The sequence below is a fragment of the Chrysochloris asiatica genome, unplaced genomic scaffold (genome assembly GCF_000296735.1).
Source record: "Chrysochloris asiatica unplaced genomic scaffold, ChrAsi1.0 scaffold00011, whole genome shotgun sequence".
NCBI classification, from domain to species: domain Eukaryota; kingdom Metazoa; phylum Chordata; class Mammalia; order Afrosoricida; family Chrysochloridae; genus Chrysochloris; species Chrysochloris asiatica.
The window spans coordinates 15,304,696-15,329,823 of NW_006408529.1; the positions used below are offsets into that span (position 1 = coordinate 15,304,696).

General features: G+C 42.2%; 1 protein-coding gene across 1 annotated transcript in view; it reads right to left on the minus strand.

Moving 5' to 3' along the window:
- Nucleotides 1–1,074: 1,074 nt before the first annotated feature.
- IRF2 (interferon regulatory factor 2) overlaps nucleotides 1,075–25,128 on the minus strand; it is a 132,788-nt gene continuing 108,734 nt past the window's right edge. Inside the window, exons 7-9 of the mRNA XM_006834429.1 lie at nucleotides 18,905–19,069; nucleotides 3,449–3,495; nucleotides 1,075–2,396 (exon numbers count right to left, since the gene is read on the minus strand). Coding sequence (XP_006834492.1) covers nucleotides 2,088–2,396; nucleotides 3,449–3,495; nucleotides 18,905–19,069 — 521 coding nt within the window. The 3' untranslated portion in view covers nucleotides 1,075–2,087. The remainder of the gene's footprint in view (nucleotides 2,397–3,448; nucleotides 3,496–18,904; nucleotides 19,070–25,128) is intronic.

Here is a 25,128-nt window from a genome sequence, read left to right on the forward strand (position 1 = left end):
ACAGCACCACACCAGACATAAAGTTGTTGTTAAGTGCCATCAAGTCTATTCTAACTCATATAGCGACCCCATACAGGGCTTCCAAGGAGCAGCTGATGGGTTTGAATTGCTGACCTTGTGGTTTGCTGTCTAGTGCTCATTCTACAGTGCCACACCAGTAGTTCAGACACAGAGTTGTTGTTGTTGTTAAATGCTATCGAGTCGATTCTGACCCATAGCGACCCTGTATAGAGTTTCCAAGGAGCAGCTGGTGAGCTTGAACCACCAACCTTGCAGTTCAAACGACTTTGCAGTCTGATGCATTAGTCCACAGCATCACACTAGGGGTCCCAGACATAAAATTGTTGTTGTTATGTGCCATGGAGTCAGTTCCGACTCACAGCGACCTTGTACAGGTTTCCGAGGCTGTAAACCTTTACAGGAGCAGAAAGCCTCATCTTTCTCCTGCAGAACAGCTGGTAGTTTCGAACTGCTGACCTTCACAGTTCACAGCCGAATTAGTAACCACTACACTACCAGAGCTTCTTAGACATAGAGTGTTGTTGTTGTTAAGTGCCGTTGAGTCAGTTCCAACCCATAGCGACCCTGTACAGGGTTTCTGAGGGTGTAAATCTTTACGGGAGTAGAAAGCCTCATCTTTCTCCCGCGGAGCAGCTGGTAGTTTCGAACCACTGACCTTAAGGTTCGCAGCCCGATTCGTAATAGGCACCCCATAAATATGTCGTTACTGAAAATGGCTTATCCTTAGAAACATAAATACAAAAACTTTAGTTACAGTTGTAGGCCTTTAGATGCGAAACACAGAGGTGGGTGCAATCTGCTCACAGTAGGGAAATAAGAAGAACTACAGGGTGGTTCAAAAAATTTCTGACCCATAGCGACCCCATCCATACACAACAGAACTCAACACTGCCCAGTGCAGCACCATCCTCACAATTGTTTCTGAACGAGGCCACCTCTGCTGCCACTGTGCCAATCCATCTCCTGGGGGAAGGGGGGTGGTCTTCATTTCCTTCGCCGCCCCTCTCTAGTGTGTTCTAAAATAGACACAGACAAAGCCAGGCATGATGCCTATTAAAAATTTAACTATATATCATATTCATTTATTATCAATCCACAGGATAATTTGATTGCTACATGAGCTCATAAAAGCTTTTCACCTTTACAAAAATTAAAAAAACAAAAAACAAAAAAACAAGTGCCACAAGGATGTAATAACAACGGCTGATAAACAAGAAAAGGAATCTTAAAATTATAAATTTGCTGTAGAAAAGATAAAAAACAATTATATTTTCTTTAGAATTTTACCTTGAATAAAATATTCCCCTGTATAAAAAATAAAAAAGCTTGCTCTGGTTAGAATTAGAATATTTTCCGTCTTCAAATCTGGGAATTTGCATAATATTTCCATGATAGTTTTCCTTTGTACCGCGTGGCATTCAAGCATAGCAGATTAGAAAGAATTTTTTTTTTTAAAGCAGTCTTAAAATGGAACATCTGTATAGAGGTTCATTTTCTCTTCCTCCTCCCTCAGGCATGTGAAAAACAGCCTTTGAGAGATGGAAAGTGGGAAAGAACCCAAAGGGACAGGGAGGGAGGCCGGGTCAAGGTTGGGGAATGGGGAATCTGTGCTGTGAGCTAGAGCAAGATCACAAGAAGGCCTATTTGTAAGTGCTTTAAGATAAGGTGCAGAAGCAGACTGCAATGTTGCTAGTACTGCCCTATGTACATATTCACAAGAATAAAAAAATTCCAGCTAGTTCACATTTTCTTTTCCATTCTGAGGCATCCACTCCACCATGCTGGCCTTGGCTGCCCATTGAGGGTGTTGGTCCTATGACGTCCTTGAACTTGAGGAAGCAGCCCTGGTAGGTCCAGCCGACTCTAGAGAGACATGTTTACCAATGGGCTGGAGTCCTGAGTAAAAAGAAGCTCCAGTATTGGAGTTGGACACAGTAATCAATGTTCTATTGTAAAGGCTTTTTCCCTTAGATTTGTCTAAAACAGGTGTCAGAGAAAAATAAAATACAAACAAACAACAACACAAAGCCAAAAAATCCCAACAACCACCAGGGAGAGTCAAAAGCTTAATAGCTCTTGACCCGAGCCTGGGTGATATCTGATGTCTTCTTGATGACACTGGCTCGGGTCTCCCGGTCTGGCCGACTGCTGCTGGAGGCTGCAGTCACAGAGGCAGTGAGGGGGAGGTCTGCAAACGTGGGCCAGGAGCTATTGTAAGGCACTGGGAAGCCCTTGTCTTTGATGGTGACCTGGAGGTCAGGCTTGTTGGAAGTGACAAAGGACGCCACGCTGGGCAGCAGGTAGGTGCTTCGAGTCCCCATGTTGCTGAGGTACTGTTTGCCTTCAATGTTCCTCTTCCTCCAGTGGGGCCGTGCCTATCAAAGAAAATAAGATGGATTTCTTTTTTTTTTTTCTTTTCCATCTATTGAATGTCATTGGTTAATAGTAAGAAGAATAATAATGCACCACTGTTCCCATGTGTTGGTGTTTCAATTGAATTTCTTAAAACTCACACAAGGAGTAAAAGTTTAGCCAACCCTAACCCACCAAGCCATGATTTCTCCTCCTTTTCAGTCAGTTCCTATTTGCTGCCTCCCAGAAGTATAGCCAATACCATTTTATGAAGGCAACAAGGGAGCAACTCCGATTCTCTTCCCCCTCTGCTCTGGTTTTAGTGAGGGCTGGCTGATTTTGTCAGAGCTACTTGATTCCTTACGAATGGCCTGGCCCAATCTGTATTTTCCAGGGAGGGTCAATTGAGGACAGACAGCTCCGGCCTCTGGATTGCTTTCAGAGGGTACAGTTTAGCGCTGCAGGAGGCCCAGCAAGCAGGTGGCTCATTCAAAAAAACAAAAAAAGGTTGGAATTCTAACCCTGAAGAAACAGGATCAGAATGTACAGGAACATCTATCTACACTTTGTTTTTTTCATAATTCCTGCACTTTACTTGAAGGTATTTGATATATTTAGAAATTGCTAATTCAAGCAACCTCTGCCTCTTTCTCTCTCTCATTCACACACACACACACACACACACACACACACATCACAAAGGGCAGACGGGAGGAATCCAGGTATCTGAGGAAATTCTTCTTGCTTAACTCTTCCTGATGTTTACCTCTGGCCATTGCTTTTAGCCACTCCAGACATCCTATTTCTGCTTGAGAATCAGGGTATTTATAGAGGTAACAAATCAACATTTCCTGGCCTCTATTTCAATACCCTTTTCCTGCCATCATAACCTCCTTCTAATGATAACATTTTACTTCCTTCCCTCCTATGTGAGTCCTAATGTTTAATTTTATAATTTAACATCCAAAACTCAAGGTCAACATCTGAAGCATTTTGCTCTCAGCAAGGAAACCAGAGTGCTCCCTGGGAGTGCTTGTCCCACAGTGTCTATGGGAGCCGCGCAAGCCCGGCTTACCTCGTTGCTCTCTTCATCGCTGGGCACGCTGTTGGTAGTTTCGCTTTCTGTTCAGAGAGACAAAAACACAGGGCCATCATTGCTACCACTCACACTTTTTGGAGGCTCAGGCAGATCTACATCAGCACTTTTTTTTTTCAAAAAAGAAATAAATGAACAACTAAACCAACCATCCCCCCACACACCTTGTCAGCTCAAATACAAAAACTTGTACTTATGAGATGGTAGAGTGAATTTTAATCTGTCACTTGGGTCCTTGGGAGAAAGCTGGTTTAGAAGGTGTCATTGTTGCTATTAGTTGCTATCAAGTGGATTCCAACACATGACAACTTCATGTGTACACAGTACAACTGGCTCCAGTATGTTTCTAAGGCTGTGACCTTTTAGAAGCAGATCACCCAGCCTATCTGCATAGGTACCTCTGGGTGGAGTTGAACCACCCAGTTGAACCTTTTGGCTAGTAGTCGAGTACTTAATCATTTATGCCATTTATCTAGGGATTTCTTTAGAAGTAAGGGATGCCTTTATCTTCCATGTCCAGGCTTGTTTATACTAGTTTCCAATGTGGGGTCAATCTTCTTCGTGCACTTCATACCTTCTGCTCATGCCTGATTCCACTTCCGGTCCTTTCCCTCACCACGGTTCTGTCCACAGTGCCCCTCACACTGGTCCTCTCTCTCTCAGTCCATGTCCATTGTTTCATTTAGGACCCAACTCAAATTCAACGGCATCCAGAAAATCTTCCTAGATCTCTGTTCCCTCCTTTGCCTCACATCCCTTCAGCACTTACATTTGTGGTTTACAGAGCTGCATATTCTCCTGGTATGGTGCTGTAGGATCAGCAATAGACTGTGAACCACAAGGCTGGCAGCTCAAACCCACCAGATGCTCCTCGGAAACCCTTTACAGGGTCACTATGAGTCAGAACAAACTTGACAGCACTTAACAACACGACAACAGCAATATTCCATCTGAGTTATGGTGGTTGACAGATCCTCCACCACCTAAGAACATCTAAGAATTAAGGCACCTGGTCAGCAGGAGAGAGCTATGTTCTTGTCGAAAGTCAGACTCCATTTTGAGTTTTAGCCTAGGTTCTGCTTCACAACTACTGCCTGCCTGTCATTTCTCTAAGTTTCCACTGCACTTTGCTGAAACTAATTCATAACTAACTTCTAAAAATGGTTGAGAGAACTTTAACCACCCTCAACAAACAGAATGATGGGGTCAACATGCATTCCCAGGAAACAAAAGGTCAGGATATAAAATCATTTAGGAAGAGTTCAATCAAGAGGTAAACCATTTGCGAACATATTGCTGCCAGAACTGACTACAATCATCAATAAAATCTGCTGTGGTAAGCAGGGTTGATTCTGACACATAGCAATACTATAGGATAGGGTAAAACTCCTTCTCAGGGTTTCCAAGACTGTACTTTTTTCCCAGGAGCAGAGTCTCACCTTTCTTCTATGGAGGGCTTGTTGGTTTGAACCACTGATGTTTCAGTTCATAACCCACATACTTATCTACTGCACCATTACGGCTCCTCACAATCATGAATAAAACCCACTGTCATCAAGTTGATTCTGACTCATAGCAACCTCTTTACTGGAGTAGAATGTCTCTTTGTTCTTTCATGGAGTGGCTGGTGGGTTTGAACTCATGACCTCACAGTTAGCACCCCAAAGTCTACACTGCCTACAATTCTACCATCAAGAATAATTAAATGGGCTGGCTCACTCCTGACTAACCAGATGGCTAACTACATTTCCAAGACCTTCAAAGGGAAGCAGACCTTATCTACAACCAATCATTAACCACTACCACCCTGCCTTTCCCTTGTATAAAACCTCTCTTTAGAGACGACAGAACACTGTGTTGAGAACAGCCTTAACTCTGTGTTTTCCCAGTTCACAAATGGTTTTATTATTCCTCAATAAAACTCTTTACTTCAGTCGACTCCACAGTTTGTGCTCTATGACACCCTCCTCCTGATCACTGTGGTGCTTCTAACCACCAAAACCCGGCAAAAGTAATGGCATGTAACACTAAAGTTACAAGGGATTAAAACCTGTTCTGTGAGGAGATTGTCTCCCTTGCTGACTTGGAGGAAATGGGTAACCATGTTGATAAGGGTGACATGAAAATGAACTAAAATCACCTTCCAGCCAACAGCCAGCAAACACTGAGACCCTGGATTTTACAACCTGCAAGAAACGAATCCTGCTAACAACCAGTTGAGCCTCAGAGGACAAGGGTAGCCTTGGTAATACCCTGTTTGTGCTCTTTTAAGTCACCTTAAGTTTGTGATCATATTGTCACACAGCAATAGTTATTTAGTTAATCAGTTGTGAGGCACTGACCAAGTGACTTAACCTCACTGCACGGCACTTTCCTCTGTAAAACTGCTAATGATAGCTTCCTGAGAGGATTATATAACGTGTATATGAAAGGGTTAATAACAATAACAAAAATGTCCTTTATGGAGTCCAGTAGGATAAGCATGGAGAGCTAACCATAAGGTCACCAGTTCAAACCCACCAGTCGCTCTTCAGAAACCCAATATAGGGTCACTATGAGTCAAAACCAATTCAGTGGCACACAACAATAACATGTTCTTCATAAGGAACTCCAGTAGCACAATGATTAAGCACTCAGCTGCTAACCCAAAAGTCAGTAGTTCAAACCCATCCAGTGGCTCCGTGGGAGAAAGACCTGATGATCTGCTATCATAAAGGTTTGTGGCTATTGTTAAGCACCATAGAGTCGCTTCCGACTCACAGCGACCCTGTATAGGGTGTTTCTGAAGAGCAACTGGTGAGTTTGAAATGCCAACCTTGCTGTTCACATTGACCTTGCAGTCTAGTGCTTGTTCTACAGTGCCATACCAGGACTCTATTATAGCCTAGAAGATCCTACAGGGCAGTTCTACTCTTATCACATGGGGTCACGAAGAGTTGGAACTAACCTGACTAAACCTAACAATAGTTGTTGTTATAGCTAAGTGCTATGAATCAGCTCCGACTCATAGTGATCCTGTATAGGGTTTCCAAGGCTATAATTCTTTATGGGAGCAGAAAGCCTCGTCTTTCTTCTGTGAAGTGACTGGTGGGTTCTAACTGTTGACCTTGGGGTTAGCAGCCCAGCTTGCGTTCTTTCCACTACGTTAGCAGAACTCCCTCTTAACAATAGTAATGTCCTTTATATTCTAAACTCATCAACTCATCAGTCCTTTCAGTATTGGATTGTATGATGAGCTGGAGTAATAAGGCCAAAATCAAGAGATAGTGATTATATATCACCTGTACATACAATTGAAAAAAGTTCTAGATAAAAAATATTAAAAGATTAAGCTTTCATTTTTTTTTCAGTGTTGACACAAACATTCAGAAATGAAAGAACAGAGTATAGCATTTTGGAACTAGACTGTGAGTGATCACTTAGTCTGGGTCACCCATTTATAAAAGGGGCCTATTAGGAACACTTACGGTATGCTGTGTACTAGGAAACAAGCTCTGGTGGCATAGTAGGTTAAACATTGGGCTGCTAATTGCAAGGTCGGTGGTTCAAACCCACCAGCTGCTTGCTCCGAGGGAGAGGTACAATCTCAGAAACTCTAAGGAGTCCATCTATAGGGTTGCCGCAAGTTGGAAGTGACTCAACGGCAGTGGATTTTCTTTCGTGTGTGTGCCAGGGACACACGTGTCAGCTGCTGTACATGTGTGTCTTCTTCAGCAGTCGTGAGGATGCTCAGTGGCAGACACTAACATCCCCCCACTAAGCAGAGGAGCTCATTCACTCTGATGTCTTCTACCCCATCCCCACGGAGGGACTGGACTCCAAGCTCACATCTTGCTGGTGACAGAGCTGGGACAGATGGCTCCCGAGCCCAGAGAGAGCCTTCCTTACCACACAGACAAGGCTCTGTATGAATTAAAGGCTTAAAATTTAATGGGCAAACTATGCCACTTTGTTCCTGTAAATAAAGGAGAAGATGGTGACAACCTACCCTAAAGTCATTTTGTCCATTTCTCCATCACTGCTCTACAGCGATTTCAAAGGTATTACGATCCACGCAGGCTGCCTGTGAGTAACTAGAAGCCAGGTCTCTACACTCCTTGGGCCTACGCTCTTATTTGCCCAAAATATCTCTGACTAGGAACGGCAAAAGCCCAGAGGAAGCTATGCAGTCTGCTGAATAATGCAGCTATGAAGACACACCGACCATACAAAACACAAGAATTGTTTCCACACAAAAGCTAATTCAAACAGTGAAAAGCAACCTTCCCCTTCTTACACTAACTCTCACTCTAGCTCAGTATTTTGAAGAGGCAGGACCCAGCTCAGCCAGTCCCAAAAAGAAAATGAGGAACAGAGATGTTGAGACACTTGCCCAAACTACAGACAGAGTCAACGGAGAGGGGAGCAAACAAAACTGAACTTAAGATTCCAGGGTGCTAAACACAGGGGTGCTGCTTCCAGAAGTTTTCCTGCTGCTCTGGCCTCAGACAGAAATTTCAAGATCTCCTTTCTATTTTTATGCTTAGCTTTCTTGGTGCTCCAAAGCTAAAATTTCTCTTCCTTCCATATATGGCCAGGCCCCCCTTCACTCATAATTACCATGCATAAATACCATCATCTTCTGTTCTCAACCCTTCAAACAAAAACAAAACGATGCCACAGGCATGCCTTAGAGGAAAAACAAGCAGTTAACACCAGGTTTCTGGGGTTCCTATAACAGGCCAGGTAGCAATTGCTTCGAAGGGTTGGAAGTCAGACCTTCTGTGAGATTACTTGGTACTGGCAATGCACTGGATCAAAACACTGTTGTTGTCGTTTAAGTGCTATCCAAGTACCTCTGTGTTAGTTCCAACTCAGCGACCCTGTATAGGGTTCCCAAGGAGTGGTTGGCAAGTTTGAACCACCAACCTTCTGGTTCAAAGCAGTCTAGTGCTTTATCCTACAGCACCACACTAGGAACAAAACATTAATTTTCCTTAATTACCCAGTTATCAACTCAAAGAAATAGTTTCAGACAAGAAAGGTGACATAAATAAATGTTAGCTAAAGAGCATTGTTTCAAAGCTAAGATCAACTGCTTCTGAACTAAGTCAACTAAAAACAAAAAGAAATCATTGTCAGGGAATCCATGTTGACTTGTGGTCACCCCGTGCATGTCAGAATAGAACTGTGCTCCAGAAGGTTTGCAATGGTTGATTTTTCCCATAGGCAGATCTTCTAAGGTGTCTCTCAGTGGAGTTGACCCTCCATCCTTTTGGTTAGCATTTAAGCACATAACTGTTGGTACCTAGGAACACGTACTTTTGAACTAGCCTCACCATATTAGCAAAATGAGATTTCTAATTTTTTAGTTTTTAAAAAAATAGCCTTGAGTACCTTCAGCCTAGGAGAAGATGTTCAAAGCCCCCACCTGAGGACCCAAGACCCTTCCTCCTAGAACATCAGTGGTATCATTAGGGTGATGAAGGGGTATAGTGGAGTGACACCAAAAAGACTGTCTATAGGTTTTTTTGCAGGGTTTCAGCAGAAGTGTATTATTTTTATAAAAATATCCCTGTAGTTAATTATAAGGAATCCTGGTGTGGCACTGTAGGATAAGCATTGGATGGTTAACCACAAAGTCGGCAGTTCAAACCGACCAGCTTCACCTCAGAAACCTGTACAGGATCACAATGAGCTGGAACCGACTCCCTGGCACTTAAAAAAAAAAAGTTAAACATAGTAACAAAAACATTTGCAAAAGCCCAGTTTACATGTATCAGTATACCTACAAGGCTGCAACTCTACGCCAATTTACTTTTGACTCAGGACAAAGCTGTCATTGTTACCCAATTACAATGAACTAAATCATGTGGTTTTGCCTGCATGGACTATAAGCATGTACTATTGTTTTTGTGGCTGCTAGTGTTTATAGTCATTAATTTTGTCAAATTGTCTGGTGTTTTAGCTACAATATTGTGGTAACTAGTATTTATGAAGCTGTATCAGTAACTTTTCGAGAATTAAAAGGAAAAATATCTAAAAGGCTTCCTCTTAGTTACTAATAAGGAGCTCTGGTAGCATAGCAGTTAAGAGCCAGGCTGCTAACCTCAAGGTCTGCAATTCGAACCTACCAGTTGTTCCGTGGGAGAAAGATGAGGTTTTCTGCTCCGGTAAAGATTTCCAGTCTCGGAAACCCTATGCAGGGTCACTATGATTCGGAACCAACTCCATGGCATACACCACCACCACCACCAGTTACTAATAATGCTATAATCAAAATGTTGCAATTCAACACAGAAAGATTTCACAAAACAATTCTGTTTGTTACTATTCAGACAATCCAAGAACTACTACCTTTAAGAAATGTATGCCTATATCTATCACATGTTATTCTATGTTAAAATTGATAATAAACATCTGTTGTTGTTATATGCCGTGGAGTAGGATCTGACTCATAGTGACTCTGGACAGGGTTTCTGAGGCTGTAAATCTTTACGGGAGCAGAATGCCTCATCTTTCTTCCTTGGAACAGCTGGTAGTTTTGAACTGCTGACCCTGAGATTAGCAGCCCAATTTGTAATCACTACACTACCAGAGCTCCTTGATAATAAACATTACTAAGGATTTATGGATTTATTACTAAGGGAAGAACATGCTTGGCATGTCTCAAGCAGAAAAAATTGAAGAAAGCATTCAGCCTCAACTTGCAATATTAAAGGATTCTGTTGTTGTTATGTGCCGTGGAGTTGGTTCCAACTCATAGCGACCCTGTACAGGGTTTCCAAGGCTGTAAATCTTTAGGGAGCAGAAAGCCTCATCTTTCTCCCACGGAACAGCCGGTAGTTTCGAACTGCTGACCTTGCAGCTTGTAGCCCGATTCGTAACCACTATGCTACCAGAGCTGTGCTGGAAAGTCCTGGTTTGACACTAGGATAAGTACTGAACTGCAAGGTGGGTTGGAACTGCAAGGTCAGCAGTTCAAACTCACCATCCACTGCTCAAAAACCCTATCCAGGGTCACTATGAGTCAGCATGAACTCAACAGCACTTAACAACAACTGTGTTCTGGTGTGACTCTGTACAATAAGCACTGCACTGCTAACTACAAGGTCAGTGATTCCCACCATTCACTCCTTGGAAACCCCATATGGGATTGCTGTGAGTCAGAACCAATTCAACGGCACTTAATTACAACAACTCAACATGACTAAAATACTGAAATATGCAAGAAGCATCAAAAGAAATTGAAAGGAATACAGAGTTGCTGTGATTCTGAGGGCTATGCCACCGGTATTTTAAATAACTGGCAGGGTCACCCACGGTGGACAGGTTTCAGATGAGCTTCCAGACAAAGACAGACTAGGAAGAAAGAGCGACAAACTACTCCCAAATCGCTAGTCACTGAAAACTCTATGAATAGCAGAGAAACAAAGAGTTAATGTACCAAAAAGAACGGTCAATGTTCAACCATTTCAAGAGGTACCATATAATCAAGAACTGATGGTACTAAAGGAAGATGTTCAAGCTTCACTGAAGACATTAGCCAAAAACAAGGATCCAGGAATTGACAGAACACCAATTGAAATGTTTCAACAAACTGATGCAGTGCTAGAAACACTCACTTGTCTATGCCAAGAAATTCAGAAGACCTGGTTAACCAACTGGAAGAGACTCATATTTATGCGCATTCCAAAGAAAGGGATCCAACAGAATGAGGACATCACCAAATAATATAATGGAAGCAGCAGTCAGGAAATCAAGTAACTTATTGCATTAGGCAAATCTGCTGCATAAGACCTCTTTTAATGTGTCAAAGAGCAAAGATGTCACTTTGAGGATATTTTCAATAGCCTCATATATGTGTGAAAGTTGGGACAGTAAATAAGAGAGACCTCAGAAGGAACTGATGCATTTGAATTATGTTGCTGGCAACAAATAATGTAAGTACCATAGACTGGGTGAAGAACAAACAAATCTGTCTTGGAAGAAATACAGCCAGAATGCTTCTTAGAAGTGAGGATGGTGAGACTTCGTCTCTCATACTTTGGATCTGTTTTCAGGAAGAACAAATCTCTGGAGAAAGACATCATGCTTGGTCAGCAAAAAACAACAACAACAGGAAAACCCTTAATGAGATGGACTGGCACAGTGGGAACAATGATGGGCTCAAACACAAACAATTGTGAGGATGGCACAGGACTAAGCAGTGTTTCCTTCTGCTCCTTCTGTTTCCTTGGGTCACTGTGAGTTGGAACCAACTCAATGGCACCTTAACAACAGGATCATTAATATCAGATGCAAGAAAAATATTGCTGAAAATAATTCAAAACAAGTTACAGCAGTACAATGACAGGGAGGTACCAGAAATTCAAGAAAGATGAAATTTATGATAACTTTAACATTTTCTCCACTTACCATGATTTGCCTACAAAGGGTCGCTATGAGTTGAAACCGACTCCACAGCACATAACCAACACAAACACCAACCACCATCATGATTTGCATATTGGTCGTTTTGAGGATTTTTGCTGTCTTTATGTTGAGGTGTAATCCGTACTGATCTTAATCATTAAGTGTTTCAAGTTCCCATGCTTCAGCTAGTAAGGTTGTATTATACTTGTATCATAGGTTGTTATTCCATCCCGATGCTGTGTTCTTCTTTGTATGGTCCAGCTTCTCCGATTATTCATTCATCATATACACTGAATAAGTATGGCAAAAGTATGACACAAGCTTGCTTGCTGAAAGCAACATAAAGACAACAAAAATCCTCAAAACTGGACCAATATGCAAATCAAGGTAAGTGAAGAAAATAATGAAGTTATCAAGAATTTCATTTTCCTTGGATCCAAAATCAATGCCCATGAAAACAGTGGTCAAGAAATCAAACAATGTCTTGCACTGGAATATCTGTTGCAAATGCTGTCTTCAAAGTGTTAAAAAACAAAGATGACACCTTGAGGACTTAGGTGCATCTGACCCCAACCATGATATTTTCAATCACCTCACATGCATGTGAAAAGCTGGATAATGAGTCCGGAAGACTGGCAATAAAATTAGAATCAGACACATTAGAATTATGGCGTTAGTAAAAAATATTATATACACCATGGACTGCCAGAAGAAGAAACAAATCTGTCTTAAAAATACAACCAGAATGCTCCTTAAAAAAAAGATGGTGAGAATTTGTCTCATATACTTTGGACATATTATCAGAAGGGACCAGTCTCTGAAGACCGGCATCATGCCTGGTAAAGTAGAAGACGCTCATAAAAAAAAAAAAAAAAAAAATTAAAAAAAGGAAAATGCAGTAGCTGCAACAATGGACTTAAACACAGCAATGATTCTCAAACATATCAAAGATGTCACAGGATTGGGTAGTGTTTCATTCTGTTGTACAAAGGCTTGCTATGAATCAGAACTGGCTCAATGGCAGCTAACAACAACATCAGAACAGACTTCTACTCTCCTAAACTATGAGTGAATAAATTTGTTTGCTAAAGTTACCCATTTATGATATTTGTTATTGCAGCAGTAGTTAACTAAGGCACTGACTGAAATACTTAAACTAGCAATGGTCAGCCGCCAACCTCTGACCAGTTCATTCTTGTCTCCCCACCCCAGAGACTCTGACTTAGAACCTACATTTTTAACAAGGTCTGCAGGTAATTCTTATAGATCTCCAGGTGATCTTATGTACACAGGTGGATCTCTCAGTGGGTGGCCAAACTGGAATGGCCCCATTTGAAGCCCTGTGAGTAACAAACAGTTCCAGTTTGAAAGCTCTAGAAAAGTAGCATTGGTGAAACATTTTGGCGCCATCCAATAAGCCTCCTTCAAAAAGATCCTGGAGAACTCCAACAATGAAAACAAGGGAAAGAACAAAAGGGAGGACTGAAAAACTAGATTCCAAAAAAAAACTCCCACTGCCTGCCCTCCTGGCATTAAAAGCACTAAAACCCTTCTTTTGAAATCTATGCAAATGTCCTGAAAATGGTAATGAAATTTCACATCTCTCCACTTGGAGCCGTTGTTCTCAGGATTTTTCTATTTTAAAGCAAAATGTCACTTCTAAATGAAAACGTCCTTCCAAATCACTAAGACAGAAAAATTGTACTCAACAGATAAACAGAAGAGTCTATACTAAAGCCTCAAAAGCCTTAAAAAAACAAAACAAAACAAAATATGAGGTATAATAATGTCCACAACAGCATGATAGATAAGAGTCACAAGGTTTTAACCATAGCTATGCAAACATGGCCTAGTGTTTAAAACTTCAGCTATTGCAACTGTAAAATTAAGGCATAAACATTCGGCTCTGTCTCCTCTGGTGGGTTCTTGTGAACATCAAATGAGCCAAGTGTGAGGAAATGATTTGAGTGGCCAAGGTTGGGGCAGTTCTCCAGGGCAGTGTGACAGGGAGGACTTAAGGCGAGATGATACCTTTGGCATCAGCTACATATGGGGTCTATCCATGTTACTAGCTGCTTGTCCCTGATACACTGTGTTCCCCAAGGTTTGTTCTCACTTTCCTTCTACGTACCTATCATAAAACAAAGTTCTTGTTGTGGTTGTTAGGTGCCATTGAGTCGTTACCAACTCATAGCGCCCCTATGCACAGCACAACAAAACACTGCCTGATCCTGAGCCAACCTCACTACTGTTGCCACGCTTCAGCCCATTGATGCTGCCACTTGGTCAGTCCATCTTGCTGGAGTTCTTCCTGTTTTTCTCTGACCCTCTATCTTACCAAACATATTCTTCTCCAGCGACTGGTCCCTCCTGACAATATGTCCAAAGTATGAGAGTGGGTTCAGGAAATACTTGTTGCTGTTAAGTGCTGTCGAGTTGATTCTGACTCAGATCAATCCTGTATAGTGTTTCTGAGGACTGGTTGTGGCTTTGAACCATTGACCTTGTACTTAGCAACAGTCCAATGCTTATCCTACAGTGCCTTTTACAAGATCCCTCAGGAGTGAGGAATCTTGAGCTTATAAGCAGTTCTACTCTGTCAGTTGGAGTCTGAATTGGCTCTACGGCAGTAGATTTGGGTTTAAACTCACCCTGTGAAGTAGGTGTCCTGGTGTGGCACTGCAGGATAATGTGCTGGACCTCAAGGTCAGTTTGAGCTACAAGGTTGGTGCTCCTTGGAATCCCTATCCTGGGTCATTATGAGTTGGAACCGACTTAACTGCACTTAACAAGTATTTACTGGCATGGGATAGATTGTAGGATAAGCACTGGACTATTAACCACAATGTCAATAGTTCACACCTACCAGATGATCCTCAGAAATCCTACACAGAGTTGACATGAATCAGAAACAACTTGAGGACACTTAACAACCTGAGTTTAAATCATAATTCATTACTGTGGAATCAATTTTGAATCATAGCCACCCTAAAGAACAGAGTAGAACTGTTATATTAGGTTTGCAAGGCTGCAAATGTTTATAAAAGCCAACTGTCCTATCCTTCCTCTATGGAGTAGCTAGTGGGTTTGAACCACCAACCTTCTGATTAGTAGCCAAAGCAATTAACCACTGTGTGGCCAGGGCTCCTTTAGGTTAGTTTGTTGTTGTTGCTAGACACCATCAAGTCAGTTTTGACTCAGAGAGACCCTGTAAAGGGTTTACGAGGCTGTAACCTCGGAAACCCTGTACAGGGTCGCTATGGGTCGGAACCGACTCAATGGCACTTAACAAATCTTTACAGGGGAAGAAAGCCTCATCTTTTTTCCCAAGGAGTCGCCAGTGAACTTGAAGTGCTGACCTTATGGTTAGAAGTCCAGTGCTTATTCTACAGCATCAAATAACTGATCATTGAGCCAATCCATGTCTAACTTTATGCCATTCAGAGAGGTGGCATGCTAACTAGATGATACCCTAATTAGCAACACACAAAGTATACTGGGAAGAATTCCTGAGCCATTGTAGAACTGACTATACCAGTTGTCATCAGCTTGACTACTGTCATTGTTGGTGTTAAGTGCTATCGAGTCCGTTCTGACCCTTAGCTACCCTGTATAGGGTTTCCAAGGAGTGGCTGGTGGGTCTGAGCTGCCGATCTCACACTTCAAACTGATCTTGAGGTCAGTCCAGTGCATTATTATGCAGCACCACACCAGGACTCCCAAGTTGACAATGGTGAACCCGTATTTGTTAGACTAGAATTACACTCCATGGGGTTTTCTTCCTTTTTTCTTTTTATAAACAATATTTTATTGCGCTTTTGGTGAAAGTTTGCATAGCAAATTCAGTTAATAGTTACTATACAAATTGTTAGGGACACTGGTTACATTTTTCACAATGTGTCAACATTCCTATTAATTCCATTCTGAATACTTTTTTTCTAATAATCTGGTTTTCCTTCCTCCTTACTGTTTCATTTACAGGGGTGGGGAACTTCCAGCTCAAGGGCCATATTAGTCCTGTGAAATCATTTGATCTGGTCCTGCCAAGGCAACCACAGTTCCAGCCATCACATTGTTGTTTTTACTGTCATTGAGTTGGTTTCAACTCATAGTGACCCTATATAGGGTTTCCATGGAGCGGCTGGTAGGTTTGAACCACAGACCTTGTGATTCAAATAGACCTTACGGTCTAGTGCTTTATCCCACAGTGCCAAACCAGGACTCCAGCCATCACATTGTTGTTGTTAAGTGCCATCAAGTCAGTTCTGACCCATAGTAACCCTGTACAGGGTTTCTGAGGAGCAGCTGGTGAACTTGAACCACCGACCTTGTAGTTTAAACCAACTTTGCAGTCCAGCACATTAACCCACAGCACCTCACCAAGACTCCATTAGGGATGAATTAACCAAATGTTTGACCAAATATAGCAGGCTAATTTTTATGTTGATAATTTTGTATGGCCCACGAATGAGGTTATAAATTTTGGTAGAAAAAAATGTTCCCCAGCCCTGCTTTAGAGTAGCATTAGTGTCTTGTAGGTACTCGCTACTCTCTGTTAATAATCTTTATTTTATGAGCCTATCTGTGCATAGGGTCGCTACGAGTCAGTACCGACTCAATGGCACCTAACAACAACAGCAATCTGTTATTTGACTAAAAGATGACCTCAGGGTAGTTTCATTTCAAGGTTTAGGGGGTATGACAGGGTGGTAGTCTCAGGTGGTCCTCAAGTCCCAACTGTCCAGTAAATCTGGATGTTTGTTAAGAATTTGAGTTCCGTTCGACGTTTCTTCCCCTGACATCAGGCTCCATCTATCTTGCCTGTCCTGATCAGAATTCGGTTAGTGTTAGGCAGGCACCATCGAGCTCTTCTACTCTCAGGGGAGATAAGACTGTGGTCCATGTAGACTTATCAGTTCTGTAGATTAGTTTCTTCTTGAGTCTCTGGTTTTCTTCTTTCTCTATGTTCTAGACAAGAAGAGACTGATAGTTGTATCTTACGTGGCCTCTTGCAAGTTTTAAAAATTCCAGGTACTACTCACCAAACTAGGATGTAAACTTTATGAAGTATATATAGTATGTCAATTGACTAAGTTATCCCAGAGAATATGGCCTTAAGGCTTTAAATACAGAACAGCAATCCCTCGAGTTGTCTGTTTCGGTCTCAGAAATATCTATAACTGTGCCATCTATGAACTTTATTATCTCTATGAACATCTATATGTGTGTATATGTATATGCACGCACATATACACACAAGTCTATGCACATATACCTAAATGAAGAGAAAACAAGAATCCTCACCACTGGACTAATAAACAACATTCTTACGAATGGAAAAAGATTGAAGTTGTCAAGGACTTCTTCTTGGATCAACTATCAACACTCATGGAAGCAGTAGTGAAAAAATCAAAATAATGTGTTGCATTAGGCAAATCTGCTGCACAAGACCTCTTTAAAGTGTTGAAGAGCAAAGATGTCAGCTTGAGAACTAAGGTGCACCTGATCCATGGTATTTTTAATAACCTCATATGGATGTGAAAGCTGAACAGTAAATAAGGAAGACCGTAGAAGAAATGATGCATTTTGAGTTATGGTGTTGGAGGAGAACATTCATTGAAAGTGCCATGGCCTTCCAAAAGAACAAACAGATCTGTGTTGGAAGAAGTGCAGCCAGAGTGCTCCTTGGAGGCCAAGATGACCAGACTTCATCTCATACTTCAGATATATTGTCAAGAGGGACCAGTCGCTGGAGAAGGATATCATGTTTGGTAAGGTAGAGGGTCAGAGAAAAAGAGGAAGACCCCCAAAGAGATGGATTGGTAAAGTGGCAGCATCAATGAGCTCAAGTATGGCAAAAATTGTAAGGTTGGCCCAGGACTGGGCAGTATTTCATTCTGTTGTGCACAAATCACTGTGAGTAAGTACCGACTCGATGACACCTAACAATAACAACAACAATACATACATATATCTAAAGGGTTTTCAAAGAATGATTTTTCACAAGTAGATTATAAGATATTTCTCCCAAGGCATCTCTGCGTGGATGTGAACTTCCAACTGGGAGGGTTAAGCATTTGTAACACCCAGGGTCTCCTCTGACTATAGGAACCCATGATAGGGTCACTGTAATTTTTAATATTTTTAATATTTGAAAACAGTAACACTGACTTAGAATCTGTATTTCCTGTGTGGTACTGTAGGATCAGCACTGGATTATGAACCCACAAGGCCAGCAATTCAAACCCACCAATTTCTCCTCAGAAATCCTATACAAGGGTCACTATGAGTCAGAACCAACTCGAAAGCACTGAACAACAACAACAGTTATGAAACAGTCCCCCAAAGCACATGGAGATCATCAGGGAAAGAGCGTAAGATGACGGACATGATGACAATGCACACAAGGAGCCATTATGTTCCAATCCTTACACAGCGTTTGGGTCAGTTCTTACAACTATATGGCCATTCCTTCGGGAAACAGAAATGGGCTCATACACCTGGCCTGCTGAGAAGCTGCACTACAAAGAAAAAAAAAAGGGAATATACACGGAAGTGACAGTGAACTTGGTGTCATGGAGGTAGATCTAGCAATGAGTGTGGGGTTTGAAGGGAGAGTTCAAGTCCTAGGCCAAACACTCATTGGCTGTGTGACTTTGGGCAAAGCATTTCAGTCCTAAAACTGGGGGCACTGGATGGGATTACCTGTAAATTTTTATCCAGCCTGGTCAAACACCATTAAAAAAACACCCTGCAGGAACTCTCAGTAACTACTTCCCCAAAGAAATCAAAGCATTTGTTATTATTCATGCACAGAAGTGTTAGATGCGATTAAAGAAATGCTTTCATTGCATCTTGTAAACGGGGCACAGTACTGTCCAACAAGACACTGGCCCAGAAAATTAAAGCAGGAATAATTCCATCAAAAACAAATGGGTAGAGATGAGATTCCCCTGCTGTGTGGGGAAGCATGGTGGTTCTCCACAAAAGGAGCATTCCCCCTCCTGGCTCCATTCTGAGATCTCTGTCTCAATGACTCACCTGCGTAGGAAGACACGGGGGAGATCTGCAGAGGGTAGAGTTCGCTCATGCTGACCGGCTGCTCATCACTCTCAGTGGTTACCTCCACAACTTGGCAAATGTCTGGTGGGTTAGTGACAATCTCTTGGTCCTCGATGTTGCTGTCCAGATGAGACTGCTCTACAACTTCAAGGAAAAGAGAGTCATCATGCAGTGAGGTCTCCTGACTTTACAATTGGAGCACACACTCTCTAGAAAGAAAATCTTACCCCTAAGAGCCAAACAGCCAGGATTCAGCTTCCCAGTTATTACCTGCCACCTGCCATGAAGCTGGAGAACAAACCTTAGCTTCAGGCTGATGTCTCCAGAGAAGCCAAACCCACTACCACAGAGTCAATTCTGGCTCCCAGAGACCCACTCTACTGGACAGAGTGAAACTGAGCCTTAGTGTTTCCGACAGTCTCATCTTTCTCCCCAGAAGCAGCTGGTGGGTTTGAACTGGTCTCCTTGAAGTTAGCAGCCCAACTCTTAACTCATAGCACCACCAAGGTTCCCTCCAGAGAATCAGTCTGCCAAAATCTGGTTACTACTGTGGGCTATTTCCAGTTTGCCTACCAATGTGCTTACTGGTGGGCCTGTCCCATCTACCTCAGCTGAGTCCCTAAACTCAAGCCAGTCATGGCCAGGCAAGACTACATGACCAGGCACTGCATCCGGACTTAGCTCCCAGGCCAGGTATGAAAGACAGAACTTGGAACCTGACTCATTTCTATTCTCCACCTTTGCTCTAAAGGAGGCCCAGGCTGCTGTGCTGTTTTCTGGGCCCTGTGGTCCAGAGAAATGTGATCAAATCCTAACAAGGAGACTGACCCACCCAAATTCACACCTTGGTGTCACTTTTAGCTACAGGGTGCTCCATTCATACTTCCTGCCTGCAGGCAACATGCTCACTGGGGGAAGTATCAAAACAATGCACTAAAGTGTGTTTCCCAATAATAATGAACAATGCTGTTGTTAAGTGCCCTCAAGTGGTTTCCAACTCAAAGCTACCCTGCGAGGAACAACTGTTAAACCACCAACCATCTGGTTAGCAGTCCAGTGCTTATCCTACTGCAGCACACCAACCAGGACTCTTAATATAACAATTGGTGGTGGTAAGTGCCTTGGAGTCAGTTCTGACTCATAACGACCCTGTGTAGGGTTTCCGAGGAGCAGCTGGCTGGTGCATTTGAACCGCTGACCTTGTGGTTCACAGTCCAGTGCTGATCCTGCAGTGCCACACCAGAAGTTGTAGTATCAATTTCCCAGAACAGTGAAGAGATGGATTCTGACCACCCGGTTTCTGCACCCGGCCACAATGATTTATTATTTGTTATCAAACTTTATTTTGAGATTTGTGTACACTCACGTGGATTTGTAAGAAAAGTAGCAAATTATAAAAGTCCTATAATTTCCTCCAATGGAAATTGTAACACTTAACAACAACAACATAGTACAAGATTAGTCAGGATACTGACATTGACACAATCCATTTACCTTACTCAGAATACCTCAGTTTTAATGATACATTTATATATGTGTGTGTTTGTATGTGTAGTTAGTTCCAAGCAACTGATTCATTGATATGTATAGGTTCATATAGCCACCACAATCAAAATACTGAACACTTCCACCACCGTAGTATCTTTTTTGTTCTGCTTTTGTACCCACACCCAGCTCCCTCCACCTCCACACCCCTCCCCCACCACCCTGGCAACCACAAATCTAGTCTCCATTCTTGTCATTTCTAAGGTATTAAGTAAATGTACTTGTATAGTAGTAATCTTTAGGGATTAATTTTTTTTCACTCAGCATAATTCCCTGAAGGTTCATACAAGTTGTTGTACCAATAGTTTGCCACTTTTTATTACTAAGTAGTAGTCCAAGATATTCATTAACAGGGGGACACTGGGATATATCCAACTTTCGGTGGTTACAAATAAAACTGCTATAAACATTAGTGTATGGCTTTTTGCAGGAACCAAGTTTCCATTGCTCTGGGATAAGTGCCCAAGAATGCAATTGCTAGGTCAGTCATATGGTAATTGCATGTTTAGTTTTACAAAAAACTGCCAGTTTCCCAGAGTATCTACCATTTTACATTCTCACCAGCAATGCATGAATAATCTAGTTTCTCCACATCCTCACACCAGCATTTGGTGTTGTTAATTTTTTTTTAGCTGTTCTGACATGTGTGTGGTGGTGGTGGTGGCTGTGTGCCGTGGAGTCGGTCCAGACTCATAGCGACCCCGTACAGGGTTTCTGAAGCTGTAAATCTTTACGGGAGCAGAATGCCTCATCTTTCTCCTGCGGAACTGCTGGCAGTTTTGAACTGCTGACCTTGCAGTTCGCAGCCCAATTCGTAACCACTATGCTACCAGAGCTCCTTGACATGTGTGTAGTAACATGTAATTGTGGTCTTAATTTGATGTGTGTAGTTCTGATGTGGCACTGTAGATTAATGTGATGTACTGCAAAGTTGGTTTGAACCAAAACTCACCAGTTGCTCCTCGGATACTCTATGCAGGGTCGCAATGAGTCGGAACTGACTCAATGACACTTAACAATAACAACAATCATGTGTGGTGCTATATATAGGATCAGAATTGAACTACAAACCACAAGGTTGCTGGTTCAAACCCACCAGTTGCTCCTCGGAAACACTATGCAGGCTCACAATGAGTCAGAACTGACTCCGCGACACTTAACAATAACAGCAGCAATGTGTGGTGCTTTAGGATCAGCACTGGATTGCAAATCACAAAGTTGGTGGTTCAAACCCACCAGCTCCTCCTTGGAAACCCCATACAGGGTCACTAAGGGTCAACAGCACTTAACAACAATAATGCCCTGTCCTACTTTGAAACAGAACTGACATTATACTGCTGTTGGCAGTTGACTGAATGAAATATCTCTGAAAACTAATTCCAATAAATAATTAGGACGATAACAAAAAGGTACTAACAATGTTTTCTCCAAGTCCTCAGAGCACTTTACTCCCATAATCTATCTATACCTTACTCATATCTGTGTAAGTGCTTTTAACATTTCATACCAAAGGGTTGACAGGGAAAGCATCGTTCTGTTGTTATAGAGGAACAAACATAGGCACAGAGAGGTAGAGTGACTTTCCAAAGTCACATAGCTTGTTTTATGTGCAATGTTCTATCTCCTGGACATTTCCTCACCATGTGTAAGTTAGGCAGGATCACACTCTAGTTTCCATAAAAAGCTAGCCATTGTGGGCAAGTATATAAAGAGCTACTGTTTTTAACTGTGGGAGAAAGATGAAGTTGTCTGCTCCCATAAAGATTTACAATCTTGGAAACCTTATAGAGTGGTTTTACTGGTGAGGTGCTATAGATTAAGCACTGGACTGCTAACCACAAGGTCAGCAATTCAAACCCACCAACTATTTCTCAGAAACCCTATACAGGGTTACTATGAGTCAGAACTGACTCGATGAGAGTTAATAACAACAATTTAAGGTTGCTATGAGTCAAAATCAATTCCATGGCAGTAGGTTTTGCTTTAATTGCTTTTTAGGAGTGAGAGAGCCTGGGTGGAGCAAGCAGTTTGTAATCGGTTGCTAATCTAAAGGTTTGAACCCACTCACTGACTCCATGGAAAGACCTGCCAAACTGCTTAAATAAATACTACAGCCAAGTCAATCGTTTGGAGGAGTTCTACTCTTGTGTCATGGATTTACCATGAGTCAAGGGCTGACTTGAAGGCAGTTAAAAACATCCGCAGATAATATTCTTTAAGTTCTGCTCAGGAAAGTGTTTAGAGGGCAATGAGAGTTCATAGGCTCCCTAAGTAAGAAAGGAAAGGCACACAGAAGACTGGGAAGGGCGATTTGGGGATGTGTTGTTGTTGTTGTTGTTAAATGCCGTCGAGTCAGTTCCGACCCATAGTGACCTTGTATAGGGTTTCCAAGGAGCACTTGGTGAGCTTGAACCACCAACCTTGCAGTTCAAATGGCTTTGCAGTCCAGCGCATTAAGCCACCAGGGCTCTATTTGAGTATGAGACTATGAATTATGCACTCCCCAGACACACACTGAGTGCCCACACTGGCCCCTCTCAAGGTTTCTGTTGCTTCTCCCAAGTAAAGTAAAATGGTAGGAAAAGGAGACCTGAGGCCTGGTCCTGTCTTGTCCTAAGAAGGAACTCATGAGTGTTTGCAAGTGGAGGAAAGGACAGAGATAATAAAGGAGGGATATAACTCGTGATATATTACAATTAAAGCAATTAAGCGTATACTAATTTAATTTAAATATCTTCGTTATTATATTTATTTGTTCTGACCAGGAATTCTCTCCCTCACTGCTTTTTCACACAATGCCTGCAGTGCAGTGAATTACTGACTGTGTCTTTGTAACTCCCACCGTTACTGTTTCCTGATAAGTCTGGGTAAGAGAAGGTGGGAGAAGATGTTGATGGATTACATGATTCAGCTGTGAGTGGTTGTTAACAGGGATAATTATGATTGTAAAAACTTGGAACTCGGTAACATATATAAAATGAGAGTCATCTCTGGAGCACAAGGGGGATTTCACTACCATCAAAGAAGAAGACCCAGGAGTGGAGCATGTCCTTTGGACTCCAAGATTCCTGTGTGTTGAACCTCCTCGACCCATGGACAGAAAACGGTAGCACTCCCATAGAGGAAAGGCAGAGGAGCAGCTGCAACAGAACGGAGAGCCAGAGTACAAGACAGAGTGCTGGGCATTCCAGCCCATGAAGCAGGCAAAGATGAGTGGCTTTGGGCAGGAGGTTCGCTTTCAGAGTGGGGTGACTACAGGCACTTAATTAGAGCAGTTACATTTGCTGACCCATGGAGCCAGAGCCTAGTGTCTTCAAATTGAGACTTATGGTGGAACAAGTGCCCTGTGAGCATTTATCAGCAGCCCTAAAAGAGCTTTATAACACTGCCAGGCAGGGCAGACCAAAGGGCTGAGGGCCAAGTAGAAAGCTCTACTTGTGGGCACCACAGATAAGTAGCTATCCTAACCCTGAACATTTTTTACCCTGAATTGTAATCTGTTAACTTCCCTAATGGAGTCCTGGTATGGTGTGGAGGGATAAAGCCCTGGACTGCAAATTCAGTTTGAACCACACGGTTGGTGCACCCACGGTTTAAACTCACCAGGTACTCCTTGGAAATGCTACACAGGGTCGTTATGACTTAGAACTGACTTGACGGCACTTAACAACTTCTGTAATAAACCCCATAGTTAAATCTGGTGCCTGAGTTTTATGTGGCCAATGCAGGAGACATCTACTGAATAAACAGATGGGTAACGGGACTGAGGGTCCTTAGCTGATCCAGACATTTTTCCTTGGAAGCTGGAAACCCAGAATCCTGTCAAATTCCATGATGACAATTCATGATATCTAGAAAATTCAAGACCTAGACTCCTTTGAACCTAAGTGAAGTTATAAAAGATATATCCCCACCATCATGGTTGCTACAAACTTAGGGTGTGGATGGAGACCAACCCTGAGAAAGGCACAAGGAAATATTATGGGTGGTGAAAATGTTCTCTGTCTTAAATAGGGTAGTGGTTACACCACTGTGTGCATTTGCCTAAATTCATACAGCTGTTCATCCAAAAAGGGTTAATTTTACTGTATACAAATTATACCTCAACATACATGGCTTAAGAAAAGTAGATAAACACCTCAACTGGAATTTGAAGTATAATGTAAATGCTGGTGACAAGGATGGAAAAACAGGTTTTTGGTTACAGGGCCACAATCTGTATACCTAGTAAAGGTCAAATTAACCCCAAAGGAGGGTGTAGCTTAATGCCTTGGTAAGAGATGGCCACTTATTCTTGCTGGAACATCTTTGAGAACACTTCAGAATATACCCAGTTCTCAAGTCACATGTGCCTTGGGAACTATCTGTAGTCAACTCAATCTCTACCCACATCATGATGGATGAATGGATTGCTCCAAACCAAAGTCTGTCCTAAGTGTCAAAACAGATACAACTCTGATGTCTGGCAAATAATTAGCTATCAATTACAACAAATAAGGTCATAAGCTGCATTCCTCTGGGTGTTGAAAAGCATCCTGATGTATTTAATAGCAATAACAAAGCCTACTATTTCCCAAGCACTTACATTTGCCAGATTCTATGCTCAGTGTTATCAGCATGATCTCACAAAACCCTGTGAGGTCACAATAGCCAAAAGG